This window comes from Salmo trutta, chromosome 6 (assembly GCF_901001165.1).
Source record: "Salmo trutta chromosome 6, fSalTru1.1, whole genome shotgun sequence".
Classification (NCBI taxonomy): Eukaryota; Metazoa; Chordata; class Actinopteri; order Salmoniformes; family Salmonidae; genus Salmo; species Salmo trutta.
The window spans coordinates 51,014,214-51,040,406 of record NC_042962.1 but is presented as its reverse complement, the minus strand read 5'-3'; the positions used below and the strand labels follow the sequence as shown (position 1 = coordinate 51,040,406).

The 26,193-nt window shown below is 44.5% G+C and overlaps 1 protein-coding gene across 1 annotated transcript; it reads left to right on the top strand.

The window, feature by feature from the left end:
* The first annotated feature begins 235 nt into the window (after window positions 1–235).
* LOC115196154 (SLIT and NTRK-like protein 3) lies at window positions 236–15,612 on the top strand. The gene is made up of 11 exons (XM_029756771.1): window positions 236–261; window positions 367–526; window positions 4,875–5,159; window positions 5,354–5,605; window positions 5,819–5,934; window positions 6,186–6,817; window positions 7,178–7,368; window positions 9,232–9,335; window positions 9,406–9,625; window positions 9,867–9,993; window positions 14,461–15,612. Exons 3-11 carry the CDS (start codon window positions 4,935–4,937, stop codon window positions 15,549–15,551), a joined length of 2,958 nt encoding a protein of 985 aa, XP_029612631.1. The 5' UTR covers window positions 236–261; window positions 367–526; window positions 4,875–4,934; the 3' UTR covers window positions 15,552–15,612.
* Window positions 15,613–26,193: the final 10,581 nt, after the last annotated feature.

The window sequence follows — 26,193 nt, the reverse complement described above, 5'->3', positions numbered from 1 at the left end:
AACTAGCTTCTTCTTCGAATACTTCCCCAGTTTCCCACTTCACTCCACTCATTCCACCTTTCTTTTATTGTCCTTTTGGCTACTTCATTTTCTTTACTTGAATTAGTCTACCCGGTTATCAAAGATGGAGAGACAAGTCATCCTTAATACAATCCGCACAGCATCATGCGCGTGTTCGGTGGCAGTCCCGCGCCGCAGCTGAGTTCCCGCGGGCAGCACTGTTGAGCGCTGGAGAGCGGAACAGACCTGCATTCTAAAGCGGTGCGCTTTTTCTACGGTTCTCTCTCTCTCTCTCTCTCTCTCTCTCTCTCTCTCTCTCGCTCTCTCTCTCTCTCTCTCACACTCTCTCTCTCATCCACATTGCAGTCCTGTCACGTTCCCTCTGCTCCCCCCATCCGCCTCAACCGCTCCAGGAGAGGAAAGGAGAGAGGGAAGGAAGAGTGCAGCTGAAAAGCAAACAGACATGTCGACAGCCAACGCATAAAGTCTCCCATCGGCTGTTCGTGGATTTCTTCGCGGGACCAGAGTGAGTAAAGACCTCGTCTCTGCAGATCCACTGCCGCTGTATGGTTCTTAGCGCTAGTGGGAGGGGAAGGGGGTGGCAGACAAAGGCGAATATAAATGGTTTGCGTTAGTGCCAAGGATTTAGTGCCTTAATAGGTTATATTAATGACTATTTGGACACGCACTAATTCTATAATTTCAATTGTGCCCAGTAATGTTACTAATTGACATTCCTGTGTGGATATAGCTATTTCCATAGTCTTGGTTTTGGATGGTGCGTTGTGTTTCTAGGGAAGAGTGGCCGGGTTGCGCGGGCAGGGAAAGCTCTGTATCGGCCCTGGTTGGACAGTGGGTTCGTGAGGAAAGGTAGACGCTGGGATTATGTGACATGAATATGTGTTGTAATAAGCAGCTGCCGCGGTCATTGCTCGTTGGTTTGCGCCCGGGGGTGCAGGGGATGGAGAACAGGAGGAGGAAGGTAGGAAGGAAGGAAACAAGGAAGGAAGAGTCACGAAAGAAAAGCAAAGTAGGTCTAACCACACCTGTTCTGGATGCATAGATGAATGGATAGATGAGTGGATGGATGGATGGATAGATTTCTGTGAGAGAGAGATGAAAAATGAGAGAGGGTGACAGGAGAGAGAGAGGGGCCTGAGTTATTAGCCAATCAAGTGGCTAGAGCAAGTAAACAGTGTTGTCTTGTAGGTCAGACAGTCATTATCCAATAAGGACCAAATTGCAATACTTCAGTAGTGTCTATTTAAATATTGATCCAGCACAATATGTTTAACGTCATAATTATAGTGTGAAAAGGATACTAGAGTCCACTGAATACAAACCTGCATGTATTTATCCACTGAATACAAACCTGCATGTATTTATCCACTGAATACAAACCTGCATGTATTTATCCACTGAATACAAACCTGCATGTATTTATCCACTGAATACAAACCTGCATGTATTTATCCACTCAATACAAACTTGCATGTATTTATCCACTGAATACAAACCTGCATGTATTTATCCACTCAATACAAACCTGCATGTATTTATCCACTCAATACAAACCTGCATGTATTTATCCACTCAATACAAACCTGCATGTATTTATCCACTCAATACAAACCTGCATGTATTTATCCACTCAATACAAACCTGCATGTATTTATCCACTGAATACAAACCTGCATGTATTTATCCACTGAATACAAACCTGCATGTATTTATCCACTCAATACAAACCTGCATGTATTTATCCACTGAATACAAACCTGCATGTATTTATCCACTGAATACAAACCTGCAAGTATTTATCCACTGAATACAAACCTGCATGTATTTATCCACTCAATACAAACCTGCATGTATTTATCCACTCAATACAAACCTGCATGTATTTATCCACTCAATACAAACCTGCATGTATTTATCCACTCAATACAAACCTGCATGTATTTATCCACTCAATACAAACCTGCATGTATTTATCCACTCAATACAAACCTGCATGTATTTATCCACTCAATACAAACCTGCATGTATTTATCCACTCAATACAAACCTGCATGTATTTATCCACTCAATACAAACCTGCATGTATTTATCCACTCAATACAAACCTGCATGTATTTATCCACAGAATACAACCTGCATACAACCTGCATGTATTTATCCACTCAATACAAACCTGCATGTATTTATCCACTCAATACAAACCTGCATGTATTTATCCACTCAATACAAACCTGCATGTATTTATCCACTCAATACAAACCTGCATGTATTTATCCACAGAATACAAACCTGCATGTATTTATCCACTCAATACAAACCTGCATGTATTTATCCACTGAATACAAACCTGCATGTATTTATCCACTCAATACAAACCTGCATGTATTTATCCACTGAATACAAACCTGCATGTATTTATCCACTGAATACAAACCTGCATATATGTATCCACTGAATACAAACCTGCATGTATTTATCCACTGAATACAAACCTGCATGTATGTATCCACTCAATACAAACCTGCATGTATTTATCCACTGAATACAAACCTGCATGTATTTATCCACTCAATACAAACCTGCATGTATTTATCCACTGAATACAAACCTGCATGTATTTATCCACTGAATACAAACCTGCATGTATTTATCCACTGAATACAAACCTGCATATATGTATCCACTGAATACAAACCTGCATGTATTTATCCACTCAATACAAACCTGCATGTATTTATCCACTGAATACAAACCTGCATGTATTTATCCACTGAATCTACAAACCTCTCTCTCTCTCACACACACAGACACACACATACATACTCTCTCTCTCTCTCCTTCTATTTCTCTCCAGCCAGGGAACACTGTGTGCAGGGAAAAGGAAGGCTTTTGATACAATCAATATCAATAGATTTGAGCTGTTTCACTTGGAGCTCTCCTGTGTGTGTCTGTGTGTGCGTGTCTGTGTGTGAGAGAGAGCGAGAGAGAAAGAGAGACACGATATAGCCTTGACTGACTGACTCACGGTTTCTCATGGTTACGCAATCAATCCTCTCTCTTCAGCACAACATTCTGCTCCTCCTCTCCTCTTTTCATAAGACCCTCAGTCCTCTCTTTTCCTTTCTCCTCTTATTTTCTCTCTCTTCTGCTCCCTCTCTTCCTCTGCTCATTTCCCCCTCACTCCAATCTTCTATTTTCTTCTCTTCCCCCTTCTCTCGTCTTATCTTCCCTGCTCTCCACTCTTCTTTTCATATCTATCATCCTCCCCTCTCCCCTTTCTTTCCCTCTCCCCTTGTCCTCTTCCTCTCATTCCATAATCACCTCTCCCTGACATCTCATCTCAGGTTGTCTGTTTATCGTACTGCAGTATTTTCCCAGCCACTGATTCAAATCATTACCTTATCATGACCTTTTATTACATTATCCTTATTGTTACATTATCGTTACATTTTATTGCGTGGTCATTGTTGTTACATTACCACTTCACTTTCTTGCATTATCCTTATTGTAACATTGTCGTTGCATTTATTACATTATCCTTATTGTTGCATTATCATTGTTGTAATTGCTGTTATTGTTATCATTGCATTATCTTTTTTTTTTTTTTACCTTCATTATCATGGCCTTCTTCAGTGTGTGCTAGCTGCTTCTAAACTAATCTCGTCCAGCAGCCAGCCGGCTCTCTGTCTATCTATATGCAGGAGCAATTGAGCCTGAGGACGACTCTCTGTCTGTCTAAATGCAGGAGCAATTGAACTAGCTAGTAGCTTTTGATTGTTATTGTTTTTTGATTAGTAGCCCATTACCTTCTGCATGGTGGCCTCCAAGTTACATGAATCAGGCAAGAGAGAGACTCCTGATTTCTCCTTCTCCTGATGTCATTTTCCTGGTTAAAGACAGCATATTGCATCTCTTGTTTTCTAGTGCAGTCTTCTCCTCTCATCCATCCGGCCCTGTGTTTATAATATATTATTTTATTGTCATCATCAGCATCACTCTGACTGTCATTATGATTTTAAAGCAGCCTCTTATGTCCCGAAGAGGTCTTCAGATCCTCTCTCATGCTATCTGCTGTATTATCATGGTAATCAACCTAATGTATTATAATGGCCTTGGATTGCTGTTGTCAGTTCCTTGTTGATGAATGTAATGGGTGTTTTCCACATCACTGTCTGGTATGGAACCTAAAGTGTTATGTATCCTGAACCGTGCTATAACTCCTATATAAATATATACTATAAACTTGAATTATATTATAATTAAGCAATAAGGTCAGAGGGGGTGTGGTATATGCCAATATACCAGCTAAGGGCTGTTCTTAAGCATGACGCAACGCGGGGTGCCTAGATACAGCCTTTAGTCGTGGTATATTGGCCATATATCACAAATCCCTGAGGTGCTTTATTGCTATTATAAACTGGTTACCAACGTAATTAGAGCAGTAAAAATAAATGTTTTGTCATACCTTTGGTATATGGTCTGATATACCACGGCTGTCAGCCAATCAGCATTCAGGGCTCGAACCACCCAGTTTATAACAATATTTACTCGGCGTTGCGTTGTGCCTAAGAACAGTCCTTAGCCGTGTTATATTGGCCATATACCACACCCCCTCGCGCCTTAGTGCTTAAATATAGCACTATAACTCATATATCTATATGATAAAACGATATAAAATGATATTTTCACTCATGTGAAAACCATGTTTATTCTGGTACCAGTCCAAGTGTTGGTTCCAGGATGTGAAACCAGAGTACTACCAGGAACAGTAACGTTAACATGCATAAGCATCACCCTGCTGGGTCTGAGAGGATCCCATTTAACAGTAGCCATGTGTGTGTTTCTGGATGCAGTGCGGTGAGGGGTGGGTGTGTGCCGCTGCCCTGGGCTGGGCTGAAGGCAGAGGAGGCAGGATGCTGTGGCTCTCCCTGCTGTCTGTGGTGGCCCTGGGTTGTGTGACCCCGACCCAGACACACACTCACACACGCACCCCGACGCCCACCTCCACACACACCCCTATGGTGGACAGCTCGGAGGAGGAGGTGGACGAACCGTGCTTCGAGCCGTGCACGTGCGAGGTCAAAGAGGGCGTGTTGCACGTGCACTGTGATGGGCGGGGCTTCACTAACGCCAGCCAGGTGACTGCACTGCATTACCTTCATCTAATGTACTTCATATTATAATATACATACTGCAGTAGTATATTAATAAACAGCCCTGTTTTGCACTGTACTGCATTACTGCACTAAATGTACTGTTTCTGTTTTGGCATATGTGTATTTGTATATGATTAAATAAAGTCAACCAACCAATCAATCAATCAACCAATCAGGTGTCCCAGTCCTGGCTTCGCCCCTTCAAGCTCAACCTGCAGAGGAACTCCTTGAGGCGTCTCTATAGCAACGGCTTCCTGCACCATAGCAATGCCGTGGCGATAAACCTAGGCAACAACGCGCTGCAGGACATCCGTCCCGGGGCGTTTCATGGTCTGGGGACACTGAGACGCCTCTACCTCCACGAGAACAAGCTGGAGGTGTTCCGCAACGACACCTTCTCTGGCCTGGAGGCACTGGAGTACCTGCAGGTAGGCCTGACATCATTACTACCCATCAGAACCATCAATAAACACTGTGGTCTATCCTCATCAATAATCACTGGGATTAGTCCTCATCCATACTTACTGTGACAGCGATAATCAATAAGCTATGCGTGATCTCCTGAGCCTGATGAGTTCCTGTTTGTGTTAAAATGGCACATTTTAACACTTTGACTTTACCTCTATCCCCTCTACCTACAGGCCGACTACAATGTCATCAAACGCATCGACAGCGGGGCGCTACGCTACCTGCATAAATTACGAGTGCTCATCCTCAACGACAACCTGATCCCTACTCTGCCTCCTCACCTCTTCAGGTATCTAGCTGCTTAATAACCCTGCACTATGTCCACATCAGGGGTCTGTTTCTCACTCTGACCAAGGTAACCGTCTGAAAAAGTTGCTTTGAATCACATTTATAACATGTGTCAATCATGTTCCTTATTCTTCAACAACATGATCACCAATTCCAATTCCAATTTTTCGCAATGTGGAAATTGGAATTTCAGTTTCATTCCTGAATTGAAATGGAATTGACCCCAGCCGTAATGATCCCTTCCACCCCCAGATCTGTGTCTCTGACCCACCTGGACCTGCGGGGGAACCGTCTGAAGAGCCTGGCCTACGCCGGGACCCTGGAGTACGTGGGCCGCAGCCTGATGGAGCTCCAGCTGGAGGAGAACCCCTGGATCTGTGGCTGTGAGGCTGTCCAGCTGCAGACCTGGCTGGGACACATCCCCTACACCGCAGTGGTGGGGGACATCACCTGCGAATACCCCTTCCACCTGCACGGGAAAGACCTGAGGGAGATACCACGCAAAGAACTGTGTGCCGGAGAGGTGGAGGGAGAAGGGGAGAAGGAGGGGGAGAGGGAGAAGCATGGAGGGGTACAGCCTCCTCAGCATCCGCCCTCTAACCCAAAAGCAAACCCCAACCCTAGGAGGCCCAGACCCACCAAGCCGTCCTCCATGGTTCACCATCAGAACACACATACCTTATCTTCATCGACTTCATCATCGGTGGAGCGGAGGGGGAAAGAGAGGTCCCCTCGGCCCACTAAGCGTCCCCGGCCCTCCAGGACGCCCCCCACCCAGCGTAGCCTCCTCCCCAACCAGCCCCCTCCCATCGCAGGGTACCAGACTCGCCCCCCCATCCCCATCATATGTCCTCTGGGGTGCACCTGTAACCTCCACATCTCAGGTACAGTTTGGATGGGACTTCTTTGGCTCAGCAGTATGACATCATCACACACAGCAGGGGCACTTCCTGCTAACAGATATAAACAACAACAATATTTGAATTTGCCAAGACTTCTACTATTGTGCTCTTCACAATGTGGGCAAGACACAAGGGACACAAACTAACAGGGACAATCATTGCACTATGCACCAGTGACAAATCTGAATTATGTTGTTGTCTGTAAACAGGAAGTCGCCCCATTGTCTGATGATGTCATACTGCTGAGACTAGCTTTGCATATGTGCTCAATGTAAAACACTTTGGGCTGAAATGTATGAAAAGAGCTGTACAAATAAAGTTGATTCAGTATAATTGTTCCAGACCTAGGGTTGACAGTCAACTGTAAGGAGAGCGGCTTCCACAACGTGTCCCAGCTCACGCCACGCCCCCTCAACGGCCGGAAGCTGTACCTCAGCGGCAACCTCATCCAGCGGATCTATAAGTCAGATTTCTGGAATTTTTCCAGTCTGGATCTACTTCACCTGGGAAACAACCGGATCTCCTTTATTCAGGTTTTCACTAGTTAGAGGGTCTCCTTTATTCAGGTTGTCGTTAGCCAGAGGGTCTCCTTTATTCAGGTTGTCGTTAGCCAGAGAGGATCTCCTTTATTCAGGTTGTCGTTAGCCAGAGGGTCTCCTTTATTCAGGTTGTCGTTAGCCAGAGGATCTTCTTTATTCAGGTTGTCGTTAGCCAGAGGGTCTCCTTTATTCAGGTTGTCGTTAGCCAGAGGGTCTCCTTTTTTCAGGTTGTCGTTAGCCAGAGAGGATCTCCTTTATTCAGGTTGTCGTTAGCCAGAGGGTCTCCTTTATTCAGGTTGTCGTTAGCCAGAGGGTCTCCTTTATTCAGGTTGTCGTTAGCCAGAGGATCTTCTTTATTCAGGTTGGCGTTAGCCAGAGCGTCTCCTTTATTCAGGTTGTCGTTAGCCAGAGGATCTCCTTTATTCAGGTTGTCGTTAGCCAGAGAGGATCTCCATTATTCAGGTTGTCGTTAGCCAGAGGGTCTCCTTTATTCAGGTTGTCGTTAGCCAGAGGATCTCCTTTATTCAGGTTGTCGTTAGCCAGAGGGTCTCCTTTATTCAGGTTGTCGTTAGCCAGAGAGGATCTCCTTTATTCAGGTTGGCGTTAGCCAGAGAGGATCTCCTTTATTCAGGTTGTCGTTAGCCAGAGAGGATCTCCTTTATTCAGGTTGTCGTTAGCCAGAGAGGATCTCCTTTATTCAGGTTGTCGTTAGCCAGAGGGTCTCCTTTATTCAGGTTGTCGTTAGCCAGAGAGGATCTCCTTTATTCAGGTTGTCGTTAGCCAGAGGATCTCCTTTATTCAGGTTGTCGTTAGCCAGAGAGGATCTCCTTTATTCAGGTTGGCGTTAGCCAGAGAGGATCTCCTTTATTCAGGTTGTCATTAGCCAGAGGATCTCCTTTATTCAGGTTGTCATTAGCCAGAGGATCTCCTTTATTCAGGTTGTCATTAGCCAGAGGATCTCCTTTATTCAGGTTGTCGTTAGCCAGAGGATCTCCTTTATTCAGGTTGTCGTTAGCCAGAGGATCTCCTTTATTCAGGTTGTCATTAGCCAGAGGATCTCCTTTATTCAGGTTGTCATTAGCCAGAGGGGATCTCCTTTATTTAGGTTGTCGTTAGCCAGAGGATCTCCTTTATTCAGGTAGTCATTAGCCAGAGGATCTCCTTTATTCAGGTTGTCGTTAGCCAGAGGATCTCCTTTATTTAGGTTGTCATTAGCCAGAGGATCTCCTTTATTCAGGTTGTCATTAGCCAGAGGATCTCCTTTATTCAGGTTGTCATTAGCCAGAGGGGATCTCCTTTATTCAGGTTGGCGTTAGCCAGAGGATCTCCTTTATTCAGGTTGTCATTAGCCAGAGGATCTCCTTTATTTAGGTTGTCGTTAGCCAGAGGATCTCCTTTATTCAGGTTGTCATTAGCCAGAGGATCTCCTTTATTCAGGTTGTCATTAGCCAGAGGATCTCCTTTATTCAGGTTGTCATTAGCCAGAGGGGATCTCCTTTATTCAGGTTGTCATTAGCCAGAGGATCTCCTTTATTTAGGTTGTCGTTAGCCAGAGAGGATCTCCTTTATTTGGGTTTAGGCGGAGGATCTCCTAGGGTTCAGATTGTCTTTAGCCTGAGGTGTCATACACGGGGAGCACTGATGGCCAAGTTTGATATCTATGATTTAATTATTCGTAAAAACCAAAACATTAGGCCTATATGGACACGAAGCTCCTGTATTTACCTTCTCTTTCTCTCTCGCTCTCTTTCTATTTCTCTGTCCTTGTCTATCTCTCTTTCTGTCTCTCTCTTTCTGTCTGTCTATCTCTCTTTCTCTGTCTCTCTCTCTCCCCTCTCTCTCTGTCTGGTTCCCCAGGAGGGAGCGTTCTCCAGCCTGCCGACCCTGAGGAGTCTCTACCTGAACGGCAACAACCTGCAGAGGCTTAGCCCACACATGTTCCTGGGTCTACTTAACCTCAGGTAGGACTGACTGCCACACACACTCACTCACACACATTCCTGGGTCCTGTATGATCATGTCTCCTTGTAGGTACCTGTATTTCGAGTTCAATGAGATCGGTGTGGTGGATGCGGGAGCGTTCAGCCCCATGCCGTCTCTCCAGCTGCTCTTCCTCAACGCCAACCTGCTGAGGTCACTTCCTGTCGGAGTGTTCCAGGGCATCTCCCTCTCTCGCCTCAACCTCCGCAACAACCACTTCCTCAGCCTGCCTGTAGAGGGGGTGTTAGAGCACCTCACTGGACTGGTGCAGGTATGAGGAGGAAGGGAGGGGTGTTTGTAGTGGGTTAGGTGTGTGTGCAGACAGAGTGTGTGTAGTATTGGTATAGGTGTGTGTAACCTGTATGGGCACAGGTGTGTCTGTCAGTCTGTCTGTGAAGGGGAATCTAGAGCATCTAACTGGACTAGTCCAGATGTTCCTCATTTTGTACGGCACCAATCACATTTCTATGGAAACAGACGGAAATAAAGCTTTTCTCATCATCTCCTCCCAGGTGGACCTGCAGCAGAACCCATGGGAGTGCAGGTGTGATGTGGCCCCTCTGAAGCGCTGGCTGGAGGGCCTGAGTGCGGTGGTGGTGGTGGGGGAGGTGGTCTGTCACTCACCAGAAGAGACCACAGGTACCGGGGGCTAAGGCTCATGGCAGCACAGTTTTGTGTAGAGGTGCTGACTAACGGCGAATAAACTGTAAGCTATGAAAATAAATAAAGAGAGGGGCACACTCTCTATATACATAGAAACTCACAGTCATTTATTGGGTAAAACAGCAACATCTGAAGGCTACCGAACGTCTGCCGAAACATTGGTGTTTTACCCAATAAATGACTGGGAGTTTATATACTGTATATATAGAGTGTGCGACTCTTTATTTATTTTTCTAGCACAGTTAACATTACCATACCATTCACCATGCCTCTCCCCTTGACGCTTCACACACTTCCTAGGTGTAAAGGAGTGTCTATGTGAATTCATTAATCGGGCACCACTTGTGTGTTCTGAGTCAGCAAGAAACTATCATTTAGCAACAAGGGATAAATACAACTTATCACATAATTCTATCTGAAGGCAATTGAGTACTGTTAAATGACAAGGCAATGCATTCATGGAGAAGAGTAGATACTTTATAAACAACAGATTTATTAGGAAATAACCAGGATAATGTGCTGAATGTAAAGGATGAATGAATAATAAAGATTTTGGCATAATGCTAAATGAAAGGAAGGGAAAAGGTGTGGGGTATTTCCATAGTATTTGATTAAATGGAAAAAAAATACTATATGAATAGAGACTGGAATTTTCAGGGGAAAGACAGCCAATAATAACAGACACAAAAGTAACAAACGCAGATTGCATGCTCACATTCAAATCTGGGAAGATGAGATCGAGCTGGTGATTGTGATTTTGTTTTAAATAGAGCGCACCGTAGGAGGATTCTATTGCATTGACAGACACGAGCGTTCACGAGAAGATGTGTTCGTTTTGAGATCAATGCATGTAGCCGCGTGTGCACATTTGTTCATATTCTATGCACGTTTCTGAGCTATTAGCTAATTTCTTGTCAGCAATGGGGGAGTGATTGCTTCCTACAAGACTACAAAACATGTACATATCTAGCCAACGTTGAAAAGCGAGTCAAGTAAAGAGCTTTTTTATATCTTAAAGGGGCAGTGTTGCATTTTGAGACCGGCTTGAATAAGCTAAACGTAAGCTAAGAAGCCAATAGGCTTGTCTGACTCTCTGTAGTGATAATGGTGTGGGAATAATAATGCATTGCATTGTGGTTTCTTGCACCATACAACACAATACAGCAACATTTTCAGTCACATACACAATATGGCCAAAAGTATGTGGACACCTGCTCGTCGAATGTCAAATTCCAAAATCATGGGCATTAATATGGAGTCTGTCCCCCCTTTGCTGCTATAACAGCCTCCACTCATCTGGGAAGGCTTTCCACTAGGGTGGACATTGCTGCTGCTTCCATTCAGCAACAAGAGCATTAGTAAGGTCGGGCACTGATGTTGGGCGTTTAGGCCTGGCTCACAGTTGGCGTTCCAATTCATCCCAAAAGTGTTGGATGGGGTTGAGTTCAAGGCTCTGTGTAGGTCAGTCAAGTTCTTCTACACCGATCTCGACAAACCATTTCTGCATGGACCTCGCTTCGTGCACAGGGCCCAAACTGTTGCCACATAGTTAGAAGCACAGAATTGTCTAGAATGTCATTGTATGCTGTAGCGTTAAGATATCCCTTCACTAGAAATAAGGGGCCTAGCCCAAACAATGAAAAACAGCCCCAGACCATTATTCCTCCTCCACCAAACAATGAAAAACAGCCCCAGACCATTATTCCTCTTCCACCAAACAATGAAAAACAGCCCCAGACCATTATTCCTCTTCCACCAAACAATGAAAAATAGCCCCAGACCATTATTCCTCCTCCACCAAACTTAACAGTTGGCACTATGTATTCGGGCTGGTAGCGTTCTCCTGGCTTCCGCCAATACCAGATTCGTCCAGATGATGAAGCGTGATTCATCACTCCAGAGAATGCGTTTCCACTGCTCCAGAGTCCAATGGAGGCAAGCTTTACATCACTCCATCTGAAGCTTGGCATTGCACATGATGATCTTAGGCTTGTGTGTGGCTACTTGGCCATGAAAACCCATTTCATGACCCTCCCGACTAACAGTTATTGTGCTGACTTTGCTTCCAGAGGCAGTTGAACTCGGGAGTGAGTGTTGCAAACGAGGACAGATGATTTTTACGTGCACTCAGCAGTCCCGTTCTCTGAGCTTGTGTGGCCTAGCACTTTGCGGCTGAGCCATTGTTGCTCCTAGACGTAACCACTTCACAATAACAGCACTTACAGTTGACCGGGGCAGCTCTAGCGGGGCTGACTTGTTGGAAAGGTGGCATCCTATGACAGTGCCACGTTGAAAGTTACTGAGCGAAAAAAGCTTCTGGATATCAGAACAGCGATTACTCACCTCGAACTGGACAAAGATTTTTTCTTTATTGAGTCTGATGCGAAGGATATACTCTTGCTCCTGGACCAGGTCCAAATCCCCATCATTCGCATGAAGAAAAGACGGAGATACAGGGGGCACAGATCCGGGTGCCTTGTGAGAATTCATCGGCAGGTGGGTAACCCGCCTCTACCATCCGTTCTATTGGCCAACGTGCAATCACTGGAGAATAAACTGGATGAGCTCCGTTTGAGACTATCCTACCAACGGGACGTTAAAAACTGTAATACCTTATGTCTCACAGGGTCGTGGCTGAACGACGACACGGAAATGACACAGTTGGCTGGTTTTTCTGCGCATCGGCAGGACAGATCAGCTACGTCTGGTAAGACGAGGGGTGGTGGTGTGTGTCTATTTGTCAAAAACAGCTGGTGCGCGATGTCTAATATTACAGAAGTCTCGAGGTATTGCTTGCCTGAGGTAGAGTACCTCATGATAAGCTGTAGACCACAGTATCTACCAAGAGAGTTTTCATCTATATTTTTCGTAGCCATCTATTTACCACCACAAACCAATGCTGACCCGAAGACCACACTCAACGAGCTGTATAAGGCAGTCTTGAAGAGGGTGCGACAACTCCTTTTCCCCCTTAGAAGACTGAAAAGATTTGGCATGGGTCCCCAAATCCTCAAAAGGTTCTACATCTGCACCATCGAGAGCATCCTTACTGGTTGCATCACCGCCTGGTATGGCAACTGCTCGTCATCTGACCATAAAGCGCTACAGAGGGTAGTGCGTACGGCCCAGTACATCACTGGGGCCAAGCTTCCTGCCATCCAGGACCTATATACTAGGCGGTGTCAGAGGAAGGCCCAAACAATTGTCAAAGACTCCAGTCACCCAAGTCATAGACTGTTCTCTCTGCTACTGCATGGCAAGCGATACCAGAGCACCAAGTCCAGGTCCAAAAGGCTCCATAACAGCTTCTACCCCCAAGTCATACGATTGCTGAACAACTAATCAAATAGCCACCCGGACTATTTGCATTAACCCCCCCCCCCCCCTTTTTACACTGCTGCTACTCACTGTTTAGTATCTATGCATAGTCACTTTACCCCTACCTACATGTACAAATTACCTCAACTAACCTGTACCCCCGCACATTGACTCGGTACCCCCTGTATAGAGCCTCGTTATTTTATTGTGTTACTATGACCAAATGTATTACTACTTTCTTAAAACTCCATTTTTGGTTAAGGGCTTTTCACGGTAAGGTTGTATTAGGCACATGACACATTTGATTTGATATCATGTAACAGATTTTTCAATAGCTACAGTATTTACAAGTCCTCTAGCTATAACAAACATAACCACACCATGGAACTACAGAATCCTGGGACTATAAGATATGGGAGGTGGCTCCTATAATTATTATATAAATAAGTGTCTAAATCAAAATGCATGACTAAGTCAAATCTAGTTTCTAGACCGGCTTAGGGAGATGTCCACATTAGTGGGACATCAGGTGTAGTGGTACATGTGTGTTGGACGGTACTGTACTATGGTCATTTTGCAACCCAATCACAACTAATGCTTTTGGGTTGTTGCTGAATGTGTTTTTATTGTTCAACAATCTACCTTTTGGTGTTAAAATGAATAGTTATTGGTGGTGTTTTAAAATATAACTACTCATGTAAACCGTTATTATATTTTATGAAATCAGATTTATAGTACTGTCCCACTTTCCTTGAATGGTGTTTGAATAGTGGGACAGGGACATTTTCAGCTATACAAATGCACAAAATGAACTTTTAATCAATTCAAATGTATTTTCCATCATTAGATATTCTAAAATACTTATATATATATATATATATATATATATATATATATATACATATATATATATATATGGGAATTTGCTGTGAACGTGGCCCGTGAAGGGAGGTCTTTGCGTATCTGTCTGGCATGGATGTGTGAAGTTGCCGCTCCTCTACACAGGTGTGCAGTGTAGGTGAATGCATGGGGCTCTTCCACTGTTGTTCCTATATTTGTTTGGTTTGTTGTACTTCAGTGACTTACAGAAAGGGCCTTTCTTTTCATTGTGTATCTTTGTTGTAGGTACAGACCTTCGCTCTCTTTCCCTGGACCTCCTCTGTCCAGACCTGGACACCCACCAGGCCACGGTGGAGAACCAGGGGGAGTGGAACAGCTCCACAGCCCCAGACGGGGATTTCTCTCTGGGCTACCCCGTGCCAGGCCATGGCCCCCTGGGTCCCCTCCCTAAGACTTCCATCCCTCTGTCGGTGTTGGTGCTCAGCCTGCTGGTGCTGTTCGTGTCGGCGTTCTTTGCGGCAGCGGCGCTGATCGCCTATGCCCTGAGGAGGCGGGACAAGCTGCCGTTCCGGCGGCAGGGAGAGGTGGATCTGGCCGGGATCCAGATGGAATGTGGGATATTCACCGAGCAGCAGCACCACAGGTTACCAGTACTGAATACCCCTCCTCCTCCTCTGTCTGCCTTGCAGCATAGCCTCGTCTACGATAGCATCCTCCCTGCCGACCCTGGCCCTAACCCTAACCTCAGTCCCTCAACACACATGTGCAGTAGCCTAGTCTATAAGAATGAGGATGATTCAGTGGTGAAGCAGCAATGGCAACAACAGCAGCAGTTCTCTGCTTCTAAAGAGAAAGGGAACGTGGGAAGATACCACTCGGCGGGGGAGAGAGAGAGCGAAGGACACTATCGTTTGGTGGCAGAGAGAGAGAGAGAGTGGAACATGGAGGTGTCCTCCCCCCCCATCAGTACCATTCCCGGGGCAGTGGGACCCCCTCTTTCAGATCTCCGCGGAAACGGGACCCTCTGCCCAACGGTCATAGACAGCCAGGGCCCCACCCCCAAGGTGGGATTGGTTGACTGCCTGTTTGGGATCTCTGGAATGTCCGCCGCCGTCCCACAGTTCCGAGACCTGCCGGACAGGCATACACGTCCCCCACCACCCCGGTATCCCCACCCTCCACAACCCCCTCAGCCCCCCGAACCCAAAGAGGAAACTAGAGCCAGCCAATCACTCGTGGTTACTACAATGACAGCGTGCGCGGGGCCAAGTAGTAGTAATCAGAGCCAGAACTCAGAGTTTCCGCGAGAGTTGAGAATGAGACTCAGTACCAAGCCGGATTACATGGAAGTCCTGGACAGATCTTATCAGTTCTAACAGATGTTCTAATGTTACTATGGAACCGCTGGCGATGACAATAAATGACTCCTGTAATATGTCATGTCTTGAACATGTTGATATGCAGAGGTAAACCTGTGTGTGGCGAGAGCTGTTAGGACTAGGAGGAAGTTACCCTTAGATGAGGCTTTGGAAAGGATAAGCTGATCCTAGATCAGTGCCTCAGACTAGCAATTCTTTTTTCTACCGTTGACTAAATACTAAGTATCAGGCTTTTTTTATTCCCAGCATCACAAAGCAAGACAATGTGGTGTGTGTGTGTGTGTGTGTGTGTGTTCATGTTAAACAATGTGGTGGGTGGGTGTATGTGTGTTCATGTTAGACAATATAATGTGTGTGTGTGTGTGTGTGTGTGTGTGTGTGTGTGTTCATGTTAAACAATGTGGTGGGTGGGTGTATGTGTGTTCATGTTAGACAATATAGTGTGTGTGTGTGTGTGTGTGTGTGTGTGTGTGTGTGTGTGTGTGTGTGTGTGTGTGTGTGTGTGTGTGTGTGTGTGTGTGTGTGTGTGTGTGTGTGTGTTCATGTTAGACAATATAGTGGGTGTGTGTGTGTTTATGTTCGCTCTCTAAAGACCTGCTGATGAGACACTCAGTTGCTCTGCATCTCCAATTACACCATGAAACACAGTGAGAGTGAAAGAGAGACTGAGACACAGGGAGGAGTCAGGAATGAAGTGGTAAAGAGAGGAGGGGTGTAAACGCAGAGTCCCAGTCTGGTAGTCGTCTAATGTAGCAGGAACACTTTCCATATGAAAATAATGTGGAAGAGGTGATGAAGTGTGTTTACCCTGGACACTACATCCCTGGTATTAGTGTCGCTGTGTCTGAGTGTTACTGTGGATCCCAGGCGGCTGGCGGTACCTTCATTGAGGAGGACGGGCTCATTGTAATGGCTGGAACAGAATAATGGAATGGTATCAAACGTGTTGGGTACCATTCCATTCACGCCGTCCCAGCCATTATTATGAGCCGTCCTCCTCTCACCAGCCTCCTGTGGTGTGGAAAGAGGGAGAGAGAGATATGACACAGTCAAGTGCCTTAGTAACTAGCAGCCAGACCTGGGTCTAATACACATGTCCGATACGTTCAAAAAAGTGCTTGAGATGAGTTTGGATTTAGCTTACACACTTATGGGGCTATTCCGTTGGTGCCACAGTTGTACTGGGCAAACTAACTCAAGGGCAGCTCAAGTACAGTATTTGAATGTATTTGACACACGTATTTGACCGGTGGTCAAGTGGTCAAGTCTTATTTTTCTATGAACACAGATCTATTTATCTAAACAGAGGTTTGAACACTAATGGCTGGGACTCAGAGCTGCTCTGGGAAATTGAGGGCCCTATTCAATCAAAAGCAGAAACAGTATTTCCCGGATTATAGTCAAAAGTAGCCTTCCTCATGTGAAGAGACAGAGGAGTATATTTGCATTCGTAAGAGTTTATTTGTGTTTGTATATTTGCATTTCCTGAATAGGACATTTCCTGAATAGGTTCTCAGGTGGAATATAAGGACCTTTGGGATGCGAGAGAACCATGAGACACAGCTATAAACTCCTAAAGGGGATCCTGACTTAATTACTTTCATCGGACAACGGCAGTCAAGTCACTTCATTGGATTTAAAGTAGGGAAAAGAACAGAAAACCAGGACAAAGCGTTTCGACATGGGAAAGACACTTCTATTAAATATCGATTATTATCTTTTAAAGGAGGTACCTTTTATGCTTTTATCTCCTACAAATATTAGAGGAAATTGTGAATATATTTATTCTTAGTTTCTTGTGTGTTGGAGCTTTGCTACTGTATGGGATCATATTATATCAGTGTATAGCAGAGATGGCCAGTCCTCCTCCTGGAGAGATACAGGGTGGTTTCCACTGGTTACCACAGCCACAAAGTCAAGATTGGCCGCATATAAAAAATATATGGGATTTTTTGTTGGCTTTTTGGTTAGGGTAAGGCATAAGGTTAACAGTGTGGTTCTTGTTAGGATTAAGATTATTGTTAGGTTTAAAATCAAATTTTAAGAAGAGACATTGTTGAAAAAGGCAGAGTTTAACCATAATTATGACTTGTGGAAGCTAGTGGCTGTGGCTGTGGAAGCTAGTAATAGCCCTACTGTAGGTGCAGGCTTTTGCTCCAGCCCAACATAAACACTCATGTTACGCAGCTTGTTGAGAGGGTATCTCTGCGGGAGGAAGTTTGGCCAGGACAATTCTGCATCTGGTTTAGCCCTCTCTACACTGACCACATAATATATACAATAAAGGGTGCTACTCTAAAACCATGGCCTGAATTACACTGTACCTCACACACACACACACACACGCACGCACGCACGCGCACACACACACACACACACACACACACACACACACACACACAGGCCCAGAGTAGTACATTTCGAGCAGGCTCTTTCATTGCTGTTTGATGTGGTATGTCACACACACACTCACACACTCACACACAAATACACACACATGCTCCGCTGTCCTCTAATGATGCATGAAGGCAGTATTTTGAGGTATGAAGTCTATAAGCAGTGTTAAACCCTTACAAACAAAAAGGGAGATAGAGCGAGAGAATAAAAAAGCGGAACAGAGACTAGAAAGAGAGAGGCCTTAGGACGTGAAACATTGAAGGATATAGATAGTCTCTAATAGCGTGAAATCTACCGTATTAATGGTAGGAAATCAATACAATCTATTTGTGAGGAGAACATCTTCGACTGGGGAGCCTAGGGGCAGTGAGTGTAGGGAGGTGCCATGTGGTGAATTCATTTGGTCTTTGAGGTCTCTGCTGCCTGCTGTTCGTCTGGCTGCCACAGGAGGGAGACCAACAATCTGCTGTTAGAGCCACAGTTAGAGGTATCGCAACACAAACGCACATCCACGCAAGTCTAAGGTGGTTGGTGGGAGGAGATATCGAAGGATGGGTTCATACCTTTCCATTGAGTCCATTTCAGCCTATGAGCCTGTCTTCCTCTCCTTCATTCTCTCTGCACACACATACAAACAACCCACCGGCCACAGGCGTCAGTTCAACGTCTACTTTTGATTTACATCATGTGAAATCAACAAAACATGTCCCCATATCATTGGATTTAGGTGAAAAGTTGGGTGAAAAAAAGACAAAATGCCTTTGCGTTGATGACTTTTTGCAAATCCAATCCGAGACAGTGATATGGAGAGATGGACAGAGTGATATAGACAGACAGTGATATAGAGAGACAGACAGAGTGACATAGAAAGGCAGTGATATAGAGAGACAGACAGAGTGATGTAGACAGACAGTGATATGGAGAGACAGACAGAATGATATAGACAGACAAATTGACATAGAGACAGACAGATTGATATAGAGAGACAGACAGAGTGATATAGAGAGACAGACAGATTGATCTAGAGAGACAGAAATAATGATGTAGACAGACAGATTGATATAGAGAGACAGACAGAGTGATATAGAGAGATACAGTGATATAGAGAGATGACAGAGTGATATAGACAGACAGTGATATAGAGAGACAGACAGATTGATATAGAGAGACAGAAAGAGTGATATAGAAAGATAGACAGTGATATAGAGAGATGGGCAGAGTGATATAGACAGACAGTGATATAGAGAGACAGACAGTGATATAGAGAGACAGACAGAGTGATATAGACAGAAAGTGATATAGAGAGATGGACAGACAGTGATATAGACAGACAGATTGATATAGACAGACAGTGAAATAGAGAAATGGACAGAGTGAAAAAGAGAGACAGACAGATTGATATAGAGAGACAGACAGTTATATAGAGAGACAGACAGATTGATATAGATAGACAGACAGTGATATAGAGAGACAGACAGATTGATATAGAGAGACAGACAGTTATATAGAGAGACAGACAGATTGATATAGAGAGACAGACAGTTATATAGAGAGACAGACAGATTGATATAGATAGACAGACAGTGATATAGAGAGACAGACATATTGATATAGACAGACAGATTTATATAGAGAGACAGACAGATTGATATAGAGAGACAGACAGTTATATAGAGAGACAGACAGATTGATATAGATAGACAGTGATATAGAGAGATGGACAGAGTGATAGAGACAGACAGATTGATATAGAGAGACAGACAGAGTGATATAAAGAGACAGACAGATTGATAGAGAGAGACAGACAGTTATATAGAGAGACAGACAGATTGATATAGATAGACAGTGATATAGAGAGATGGACAGAGTGATAGAGACAGACAGATTGATATAGAGAGACAGACAGAGTGATATAAAGAGACAGACATATTGATATAGAGAGACAGACAGTTATATAGAGAGACAGACAGATTGATATAGATAGACAGACAGTGATATAGAGAGACAGACAGTGATATAGAGAGAGGGACAGAGTGATATAGAGAGACAGTGATATAGAGACAGATAGAGTGAAAGACAGACAGATTGATATAGAGAGAGACAGAGTGTTATAGAAAGACAGTGATATAGAGACAGACAGTGATATAGACAGACAGTGATATAGACAGACAGTGATATAGAGACAGACAGAGTGATATAGACAGACAGACAGTGATATAGACAGACAGTGATATAGAGACAGACAGTGATATAGACAGACAGTGAAATAGAGAGACAGACAGAGTTATATAGACAGACAGTGAAATAGAGGGACAGACAGAGTTATATAGACAGACAGAGTGATATAGACAGACAGTGAAATGGAGAGACAGACAGAGTTATATAGACAGACAGATTGATCTAGAGAGACAGACAGAATGATGTAGACAGACAGATTGATATAGAGAGACAGACAGAGTGATATAGAGAGACAGACAGAGTGATATAGAGAGATGGACAGAGTGATATAGACAGACAGACTGATAGAGACAGACAGAGTGATATAGAGAGACAGACAGTGATATAGAGAGACAGACAGTGATATAGAGAGACAGACAGTGATATAGAGACATGGACAGAGTGATATAGACAGACAGTGATATAGAGAGACAGACAGAGTGATATAGAGAGATAGACAGATTGATATAGACAGACAGATTGATATAGAGAGACAGACAGATTTATATAGAGAGACAGATTGATATAGAGAGACAGACAGATTGATATAGAGAGAAAGTCAGATTGATATAGAGAGACAGACAGATTGATATAGACAGACAGACAGATTGATATAGAGAGACAGACATATTGATATAGACTGACAGATTGATATAGAGAGACAGACAGATTGATATAGACAGACAGATTGATATAGAGAGACAGACAGAGTGATATAGAGAGATAGACAGATTGATATAGAGAGATGGACAGAGTGATAGAGACAGACAGATTGATATAGAGAGACAGTGATATAGAGAGACGGACAGAGTGATATAGAGAAATGGACAGAGTGATATAGAGAGATGGACAGAGTGATATAGAGAGACAGACAGATTGACATAGATAGACAGACAGTGATATAGAGAGATGGACAGAGTGATATAGACAGACAGAGTGATATAGACAGACAGTGATATAGAGAGACGGACAGAGTGATATAGAGAAATGGACAGAGTGATATAGAGAGATGGACAGAGTGATATAGAGAGACAGACAGATTGACATAGATAGACAGACAGTGATATAGAGAGATGGACAGAGTGATATAGACAGACAGAGTGATATAGAGAGATGGACAGATTGATATAGAGAGACAGACAGATTGTTATGGAGAGACAGACAGAGTGATATAGAGAGACAGACAGTGAAATAGAGAGATGGACAGTGATATAGAGAGATGGACAGAGTGATAGACTGACAGATTGATATAGACAGACAGTGATATATAGACAGACAGAGTGATATAGACAGACGGTGATATAGAGACAGACAGAGTGATGTAGACAGACGGTGATATAGACAGACAGAGTGATATAGACAGACGGTGATATACAGATGGACAGAGTGATATAGTCAGACAGTGATATAGAGACAGACAGAGTGATGTAGACAGACGGTGATATAGACAGACAGAGTGATATAGACAGACAGTGATATAGAGACAGACAGAGTGATGTAGACAGACAGAGTGATATAGACAGACAGATTGATATAGAGACAGTCAGAGTGATATAGAGAGATGGACAGAGTGATAGACAGACAGAGTGATACAGACAGAGTCATACAGAGAGATTGATATAGAGAGACAGACAGATTGATATAGAGAGACAGACAGAGTGATATAAACAGACAGTGATATGGAGAGATGGACAGAGTGATATAGACAGACAGTGATATAGAGAGACAGACAGAGTGACATAGAAAGACAGTGATATAGAGAGACAGACAGAGTGATGTAGACAGACAGGGATATAGAGAGACAGACAGAGTTATATAGACAGACAAATTGATCTAGAGAGACAGACAGAATGTTGTAGACAGACAGTGATGTAGAGAGATGGACAGAGTGATATAGACAGACAGATTGGTATAGAGACAGACAGATTGATATAGAGAGACAGACAGAGTGATCTAGAGAGACAGACAGAGTTATGTAGACAGACATTGATGTCGAGAGACAGACAGTGATATAGAGAGATGGACAGATTGATATAGACAGACAGATTGATATAGAGAGACAGACAGATTGATGTAGACAGACAGTGATATAGAGAGACAGACAGAGTTATATAGACAGACAGATTGATCTAGAGAGACAGACAGAATGATGTAGACAGACAGTGATATAGAGAGATGGACAGAGTGATATAGACAGACAGATTGATATAGAGACACAGACAGATTGATATAGAGAGACAAACAGAGTGATCTAGAGAGACAGACAGAGTTATGTAGACAGACATTGATGTCGAGAGACAGACAGAGTGATATAGAGAGATGGACAGATTGATATAGACAGACAGATTGATATAGAGACAGACGGAGTGATATAGAGAGATGGACAGAGTGATATAGAGAGATGGACAGAGTGATATAGACAGACAGATTGATATAGAGAGACAGACGGAGTGATATATTGCCTATGCTACCCACCAGTCCCTCGACTTCTTGGCGCTGACGGAAACATGGATTACCACAGAAAATACTGCTACTCCAACCGCTTTCTCCTCGTCTGACCACGTGTTCTCGCGTACCCCGAGAGCATCTGGTCAGCGGGGTGGTGGCACTGGAATCCTCATCTCTCCCAAGTGGACATTCTCTCTTTCTCCCCTGACCCATCTGTCTATCTCCTCCTTTGAATTCCATGCTGTCACAGTCACTAGCCCATTCAAGCTTAACATCCTTATCATTTATCGCCCTCCAAGTTCCCTTGGAGAGTTCATCAATGAGCTTGACGCCTTGATAAGTTCCTTTCCTGAGGATGGCTCACCCCTCACAATTCTGGGTGACTTTAACCTCCCTACCTAGTCTACCTTTGACTAATTTCTCTCTGCCTCCATCTTTCCACTCCTCTCCTCTTTTGACCTCACCGTCTCACCGTCCCCCCTACTCACAAGGCAGGCAATACGCTTTACCTCATCTTTACTAGATGCTGTTCTTCTACTAATCTCACTGCAACTCCCCTCCAAGTCTCCGACCACTACCTTGTATCCTTTTCCCTCTCGCTCTCCTCCAACACTACTCACTCTGCCCCTACTCAGATGGTATTGCGCCGTCGCAACCTTCGCTCTCTCTCTCCTGCTACTCTCTCCTCTTCCATCCTATCATCTCTTCCCTCTGCTCAATCCTTCTCCAACCAATCTCCTGATTCTGCCTCCTCAACCCTCCTCTCCTCCCTTTCTGCATCCTTTGACTCTCTATGTCCCCTATCCTCCCGGCCGGCTCGGTCCTCCCCTCCTGCTTTGTGGCTTGACGACTCATTGCGAGCTCACAGAACAGGGCTCCGGGCAGCCGAGCGGAAATGGAGGAAAACTAGCCTCCCTGCGGACCTGGCATCTTTTCACTCCCTCCTCTCCACATTTTCTTCCTCTGTTTCTGCTGCTAAAGCCACTTTCTACCACTCTAAATTCCAAGCATCTGCCTCTAACCCTAGGAAGCTCTTTGCCACCTTCTCCCCCCTCCTGAATCCTCCTCCCCCTCCCCCCTCCTCCCTCTCTGCGGATGACTTTGTCAACCATTTTGAAAAGAAGGTTGACGACATCCGATCCTCGTTCGTTAAGTCAAACGGCACCGCTGGTCCTGCTCACATTGCCCTACCCTATGCTTTGACCTCTTTTTCCCCTCTCTCTCCAGATTAAATCTTGCGACTTGTGACGGCCGGCCGACCAAAAACCTGCCCGCTTGACCCTATCCCCTCCTCTCTTCTCCAGACCATTTCCGGAGACCTTCTCCCTTACCTCACCTCGCTCATCAACTCATCCTTGACCGCTGGCTATGTCCCTTCCGTCTTCAAGAGAGCGAGAGTTGCACCCCTTCTCAAAAAACCTACACTCGATCCCTCCGATGTCAACAACTACAGACCAGTATCCCTTCTTTCTTTTCTCTCCAAAACTATTGAGCGTGCCGTCCTTGGCCAGCTCTCTTGCTATCTCTCTCAGAATGACCTTCTTGATCCAAATCAGTCAGGTTTCAAGACTGGTCATTCAACTGAGACTGCTCTTCTGTGTGTCACGGAGGCTCTCCGCACTGCTAAAGCTAACTCTCTCTCCTCTGCTCTCATCCTTCTAGACCTATCTGCTGCCTTTGATACTGTGAATTGTCAGATCCTCCTCTCCACCCTCTCCGAGTTGGGCATCTCCGGCGCGGCTCACTCTTGGATTGCGTCCTAGCTGACAGGTCGCTCCTACCAGGTGGCGTGGCGAGAATCCGTCTCCGCACCACGTGCTCTCACCACTGGTGTCCCCCAGGGCTCAGTTCTAGGCCCTCTCCTATTCTCGCTATACATCAAGTCACTTGGCTCTGTCATATCCTCACATGGTCTCTCCTATCATTGCTACGCAGATGACACACAATTAATCTTCTCCTTTCCCCCTTCTGATAACCATGTGGCAAATCGCATCTCTGCATGTCTGGCAGACATATCAGTGTGGATGAGGGATCACCACCTCAAGCTAAACCTCGGCAAGACGGAGCTGCTCTTCCTCCCGGGGAAGGACTGCCCGTTCCATGATCTCGCCATCACGGTTGACATCTCCATTGTGTCCTCCTCCCAGAGTGCTAAGAGCCTTGGCGTGACCCTGGACAACACCCTGTCGTTCTCCGCTAACATCAAGGCGGTGACCCAATCCTGTAGGTACATGCTCTACAACATTCGCAGAGTACGACCCTGCCTCACACAGGAAGCGGCGCAGGTCCTAATCCAGGCACTTGTCATCTCCCGTCTGGATTACTACAACTCGCTGTTGGCGGGACTCCCTGCCTGTGCCATTAAAACCTCTTACATCTAGATGTTCCGCTAGCGGAACGCCTCGCCAATATCCAATGATAGAGCGTGGCGCGAATTACAAACTCCTCAAAAATCCAAAAACTTCCATTTTTCAAACATATGACTATTTTACACCATTTTAAAGACAAGACTCTCCTTTATCTAACCACATTGTCCGATTTCAAAAAGGCTTTACATTGAAAGCAAAACATTAGATTATGTCAGGAGAGTACCCAGCCAGAAATAATCTCACACCCATTTTTCAAGCTAGCATATAATGTCACAAAAACCAAAACCACAGCTAAATGCAGCACTAACCTTTGATGATCTTCATCAGATGACACTCCTAGGACATTATGCTATACAATACATGCATGTTTTGTTCAATCAAGTTCATATTTATATCAAAAACCAGATTTTTACATTAGCATGTGAAGTTCAGAACTAGCATACCCACCGAAAACTTCCTGTGAATTTACTAAATTACTCACGATAAACGTTCACAAAAAACATAATTATTTTAAGAATTATAGATACAGAACTCCTTTATGCAATCGCGGTGTCCGATTTTAAAATAGCTTTTCGGTGAAAGCACATTTTGCAATATTCTGAGTAGATAGCCCGGCCATCACAGGCTAGCTATTTTGACACCCATCAAGTTTGGCACTCACCAAACTCAGATTTACTATAAGAAAAATTGGATTACCTTTGCTGTTCTTCATCAGAATGCACTCCCAGGACTTCTACTTCAACACCCAATGTTGTTTTGGTTCAAAATAATCCATAGTTATATCCAAATAGCTGCGTTTGTTCTTGCGTTCAAGACACTATCCGAAGGGTGACGCGCCGGCGCATATCGTGACAAAAAAATTCAAAATATTCCATTACCGTACTTCGAAGCATGTCAAACGCTGTTTAAAACCCGTGTCATTGTTCTCAGATCGACCACTTTCCAAATCCCCTACTGTTTTCCGCCCAGGGACTGCAGAGTCATCATTCCCCGTTCTGGCACCTTCTGAGAGCCTATGGGAGCCTTAGAAAATGTCACGTTACAGCAGAGATCCTCTATTTTCCATAAAGAGGCTATAGAAGGCCAAGAAATGGTCAGAGAGGGCCCTTCCTGTATGGAACCTTCTCAGGTTTTGGCCTGCCATATGAGTTCTGTTATACTCACAGACACCATTCAAACAGTTTTAGAAACTTTAGGGTGTTTTCTAT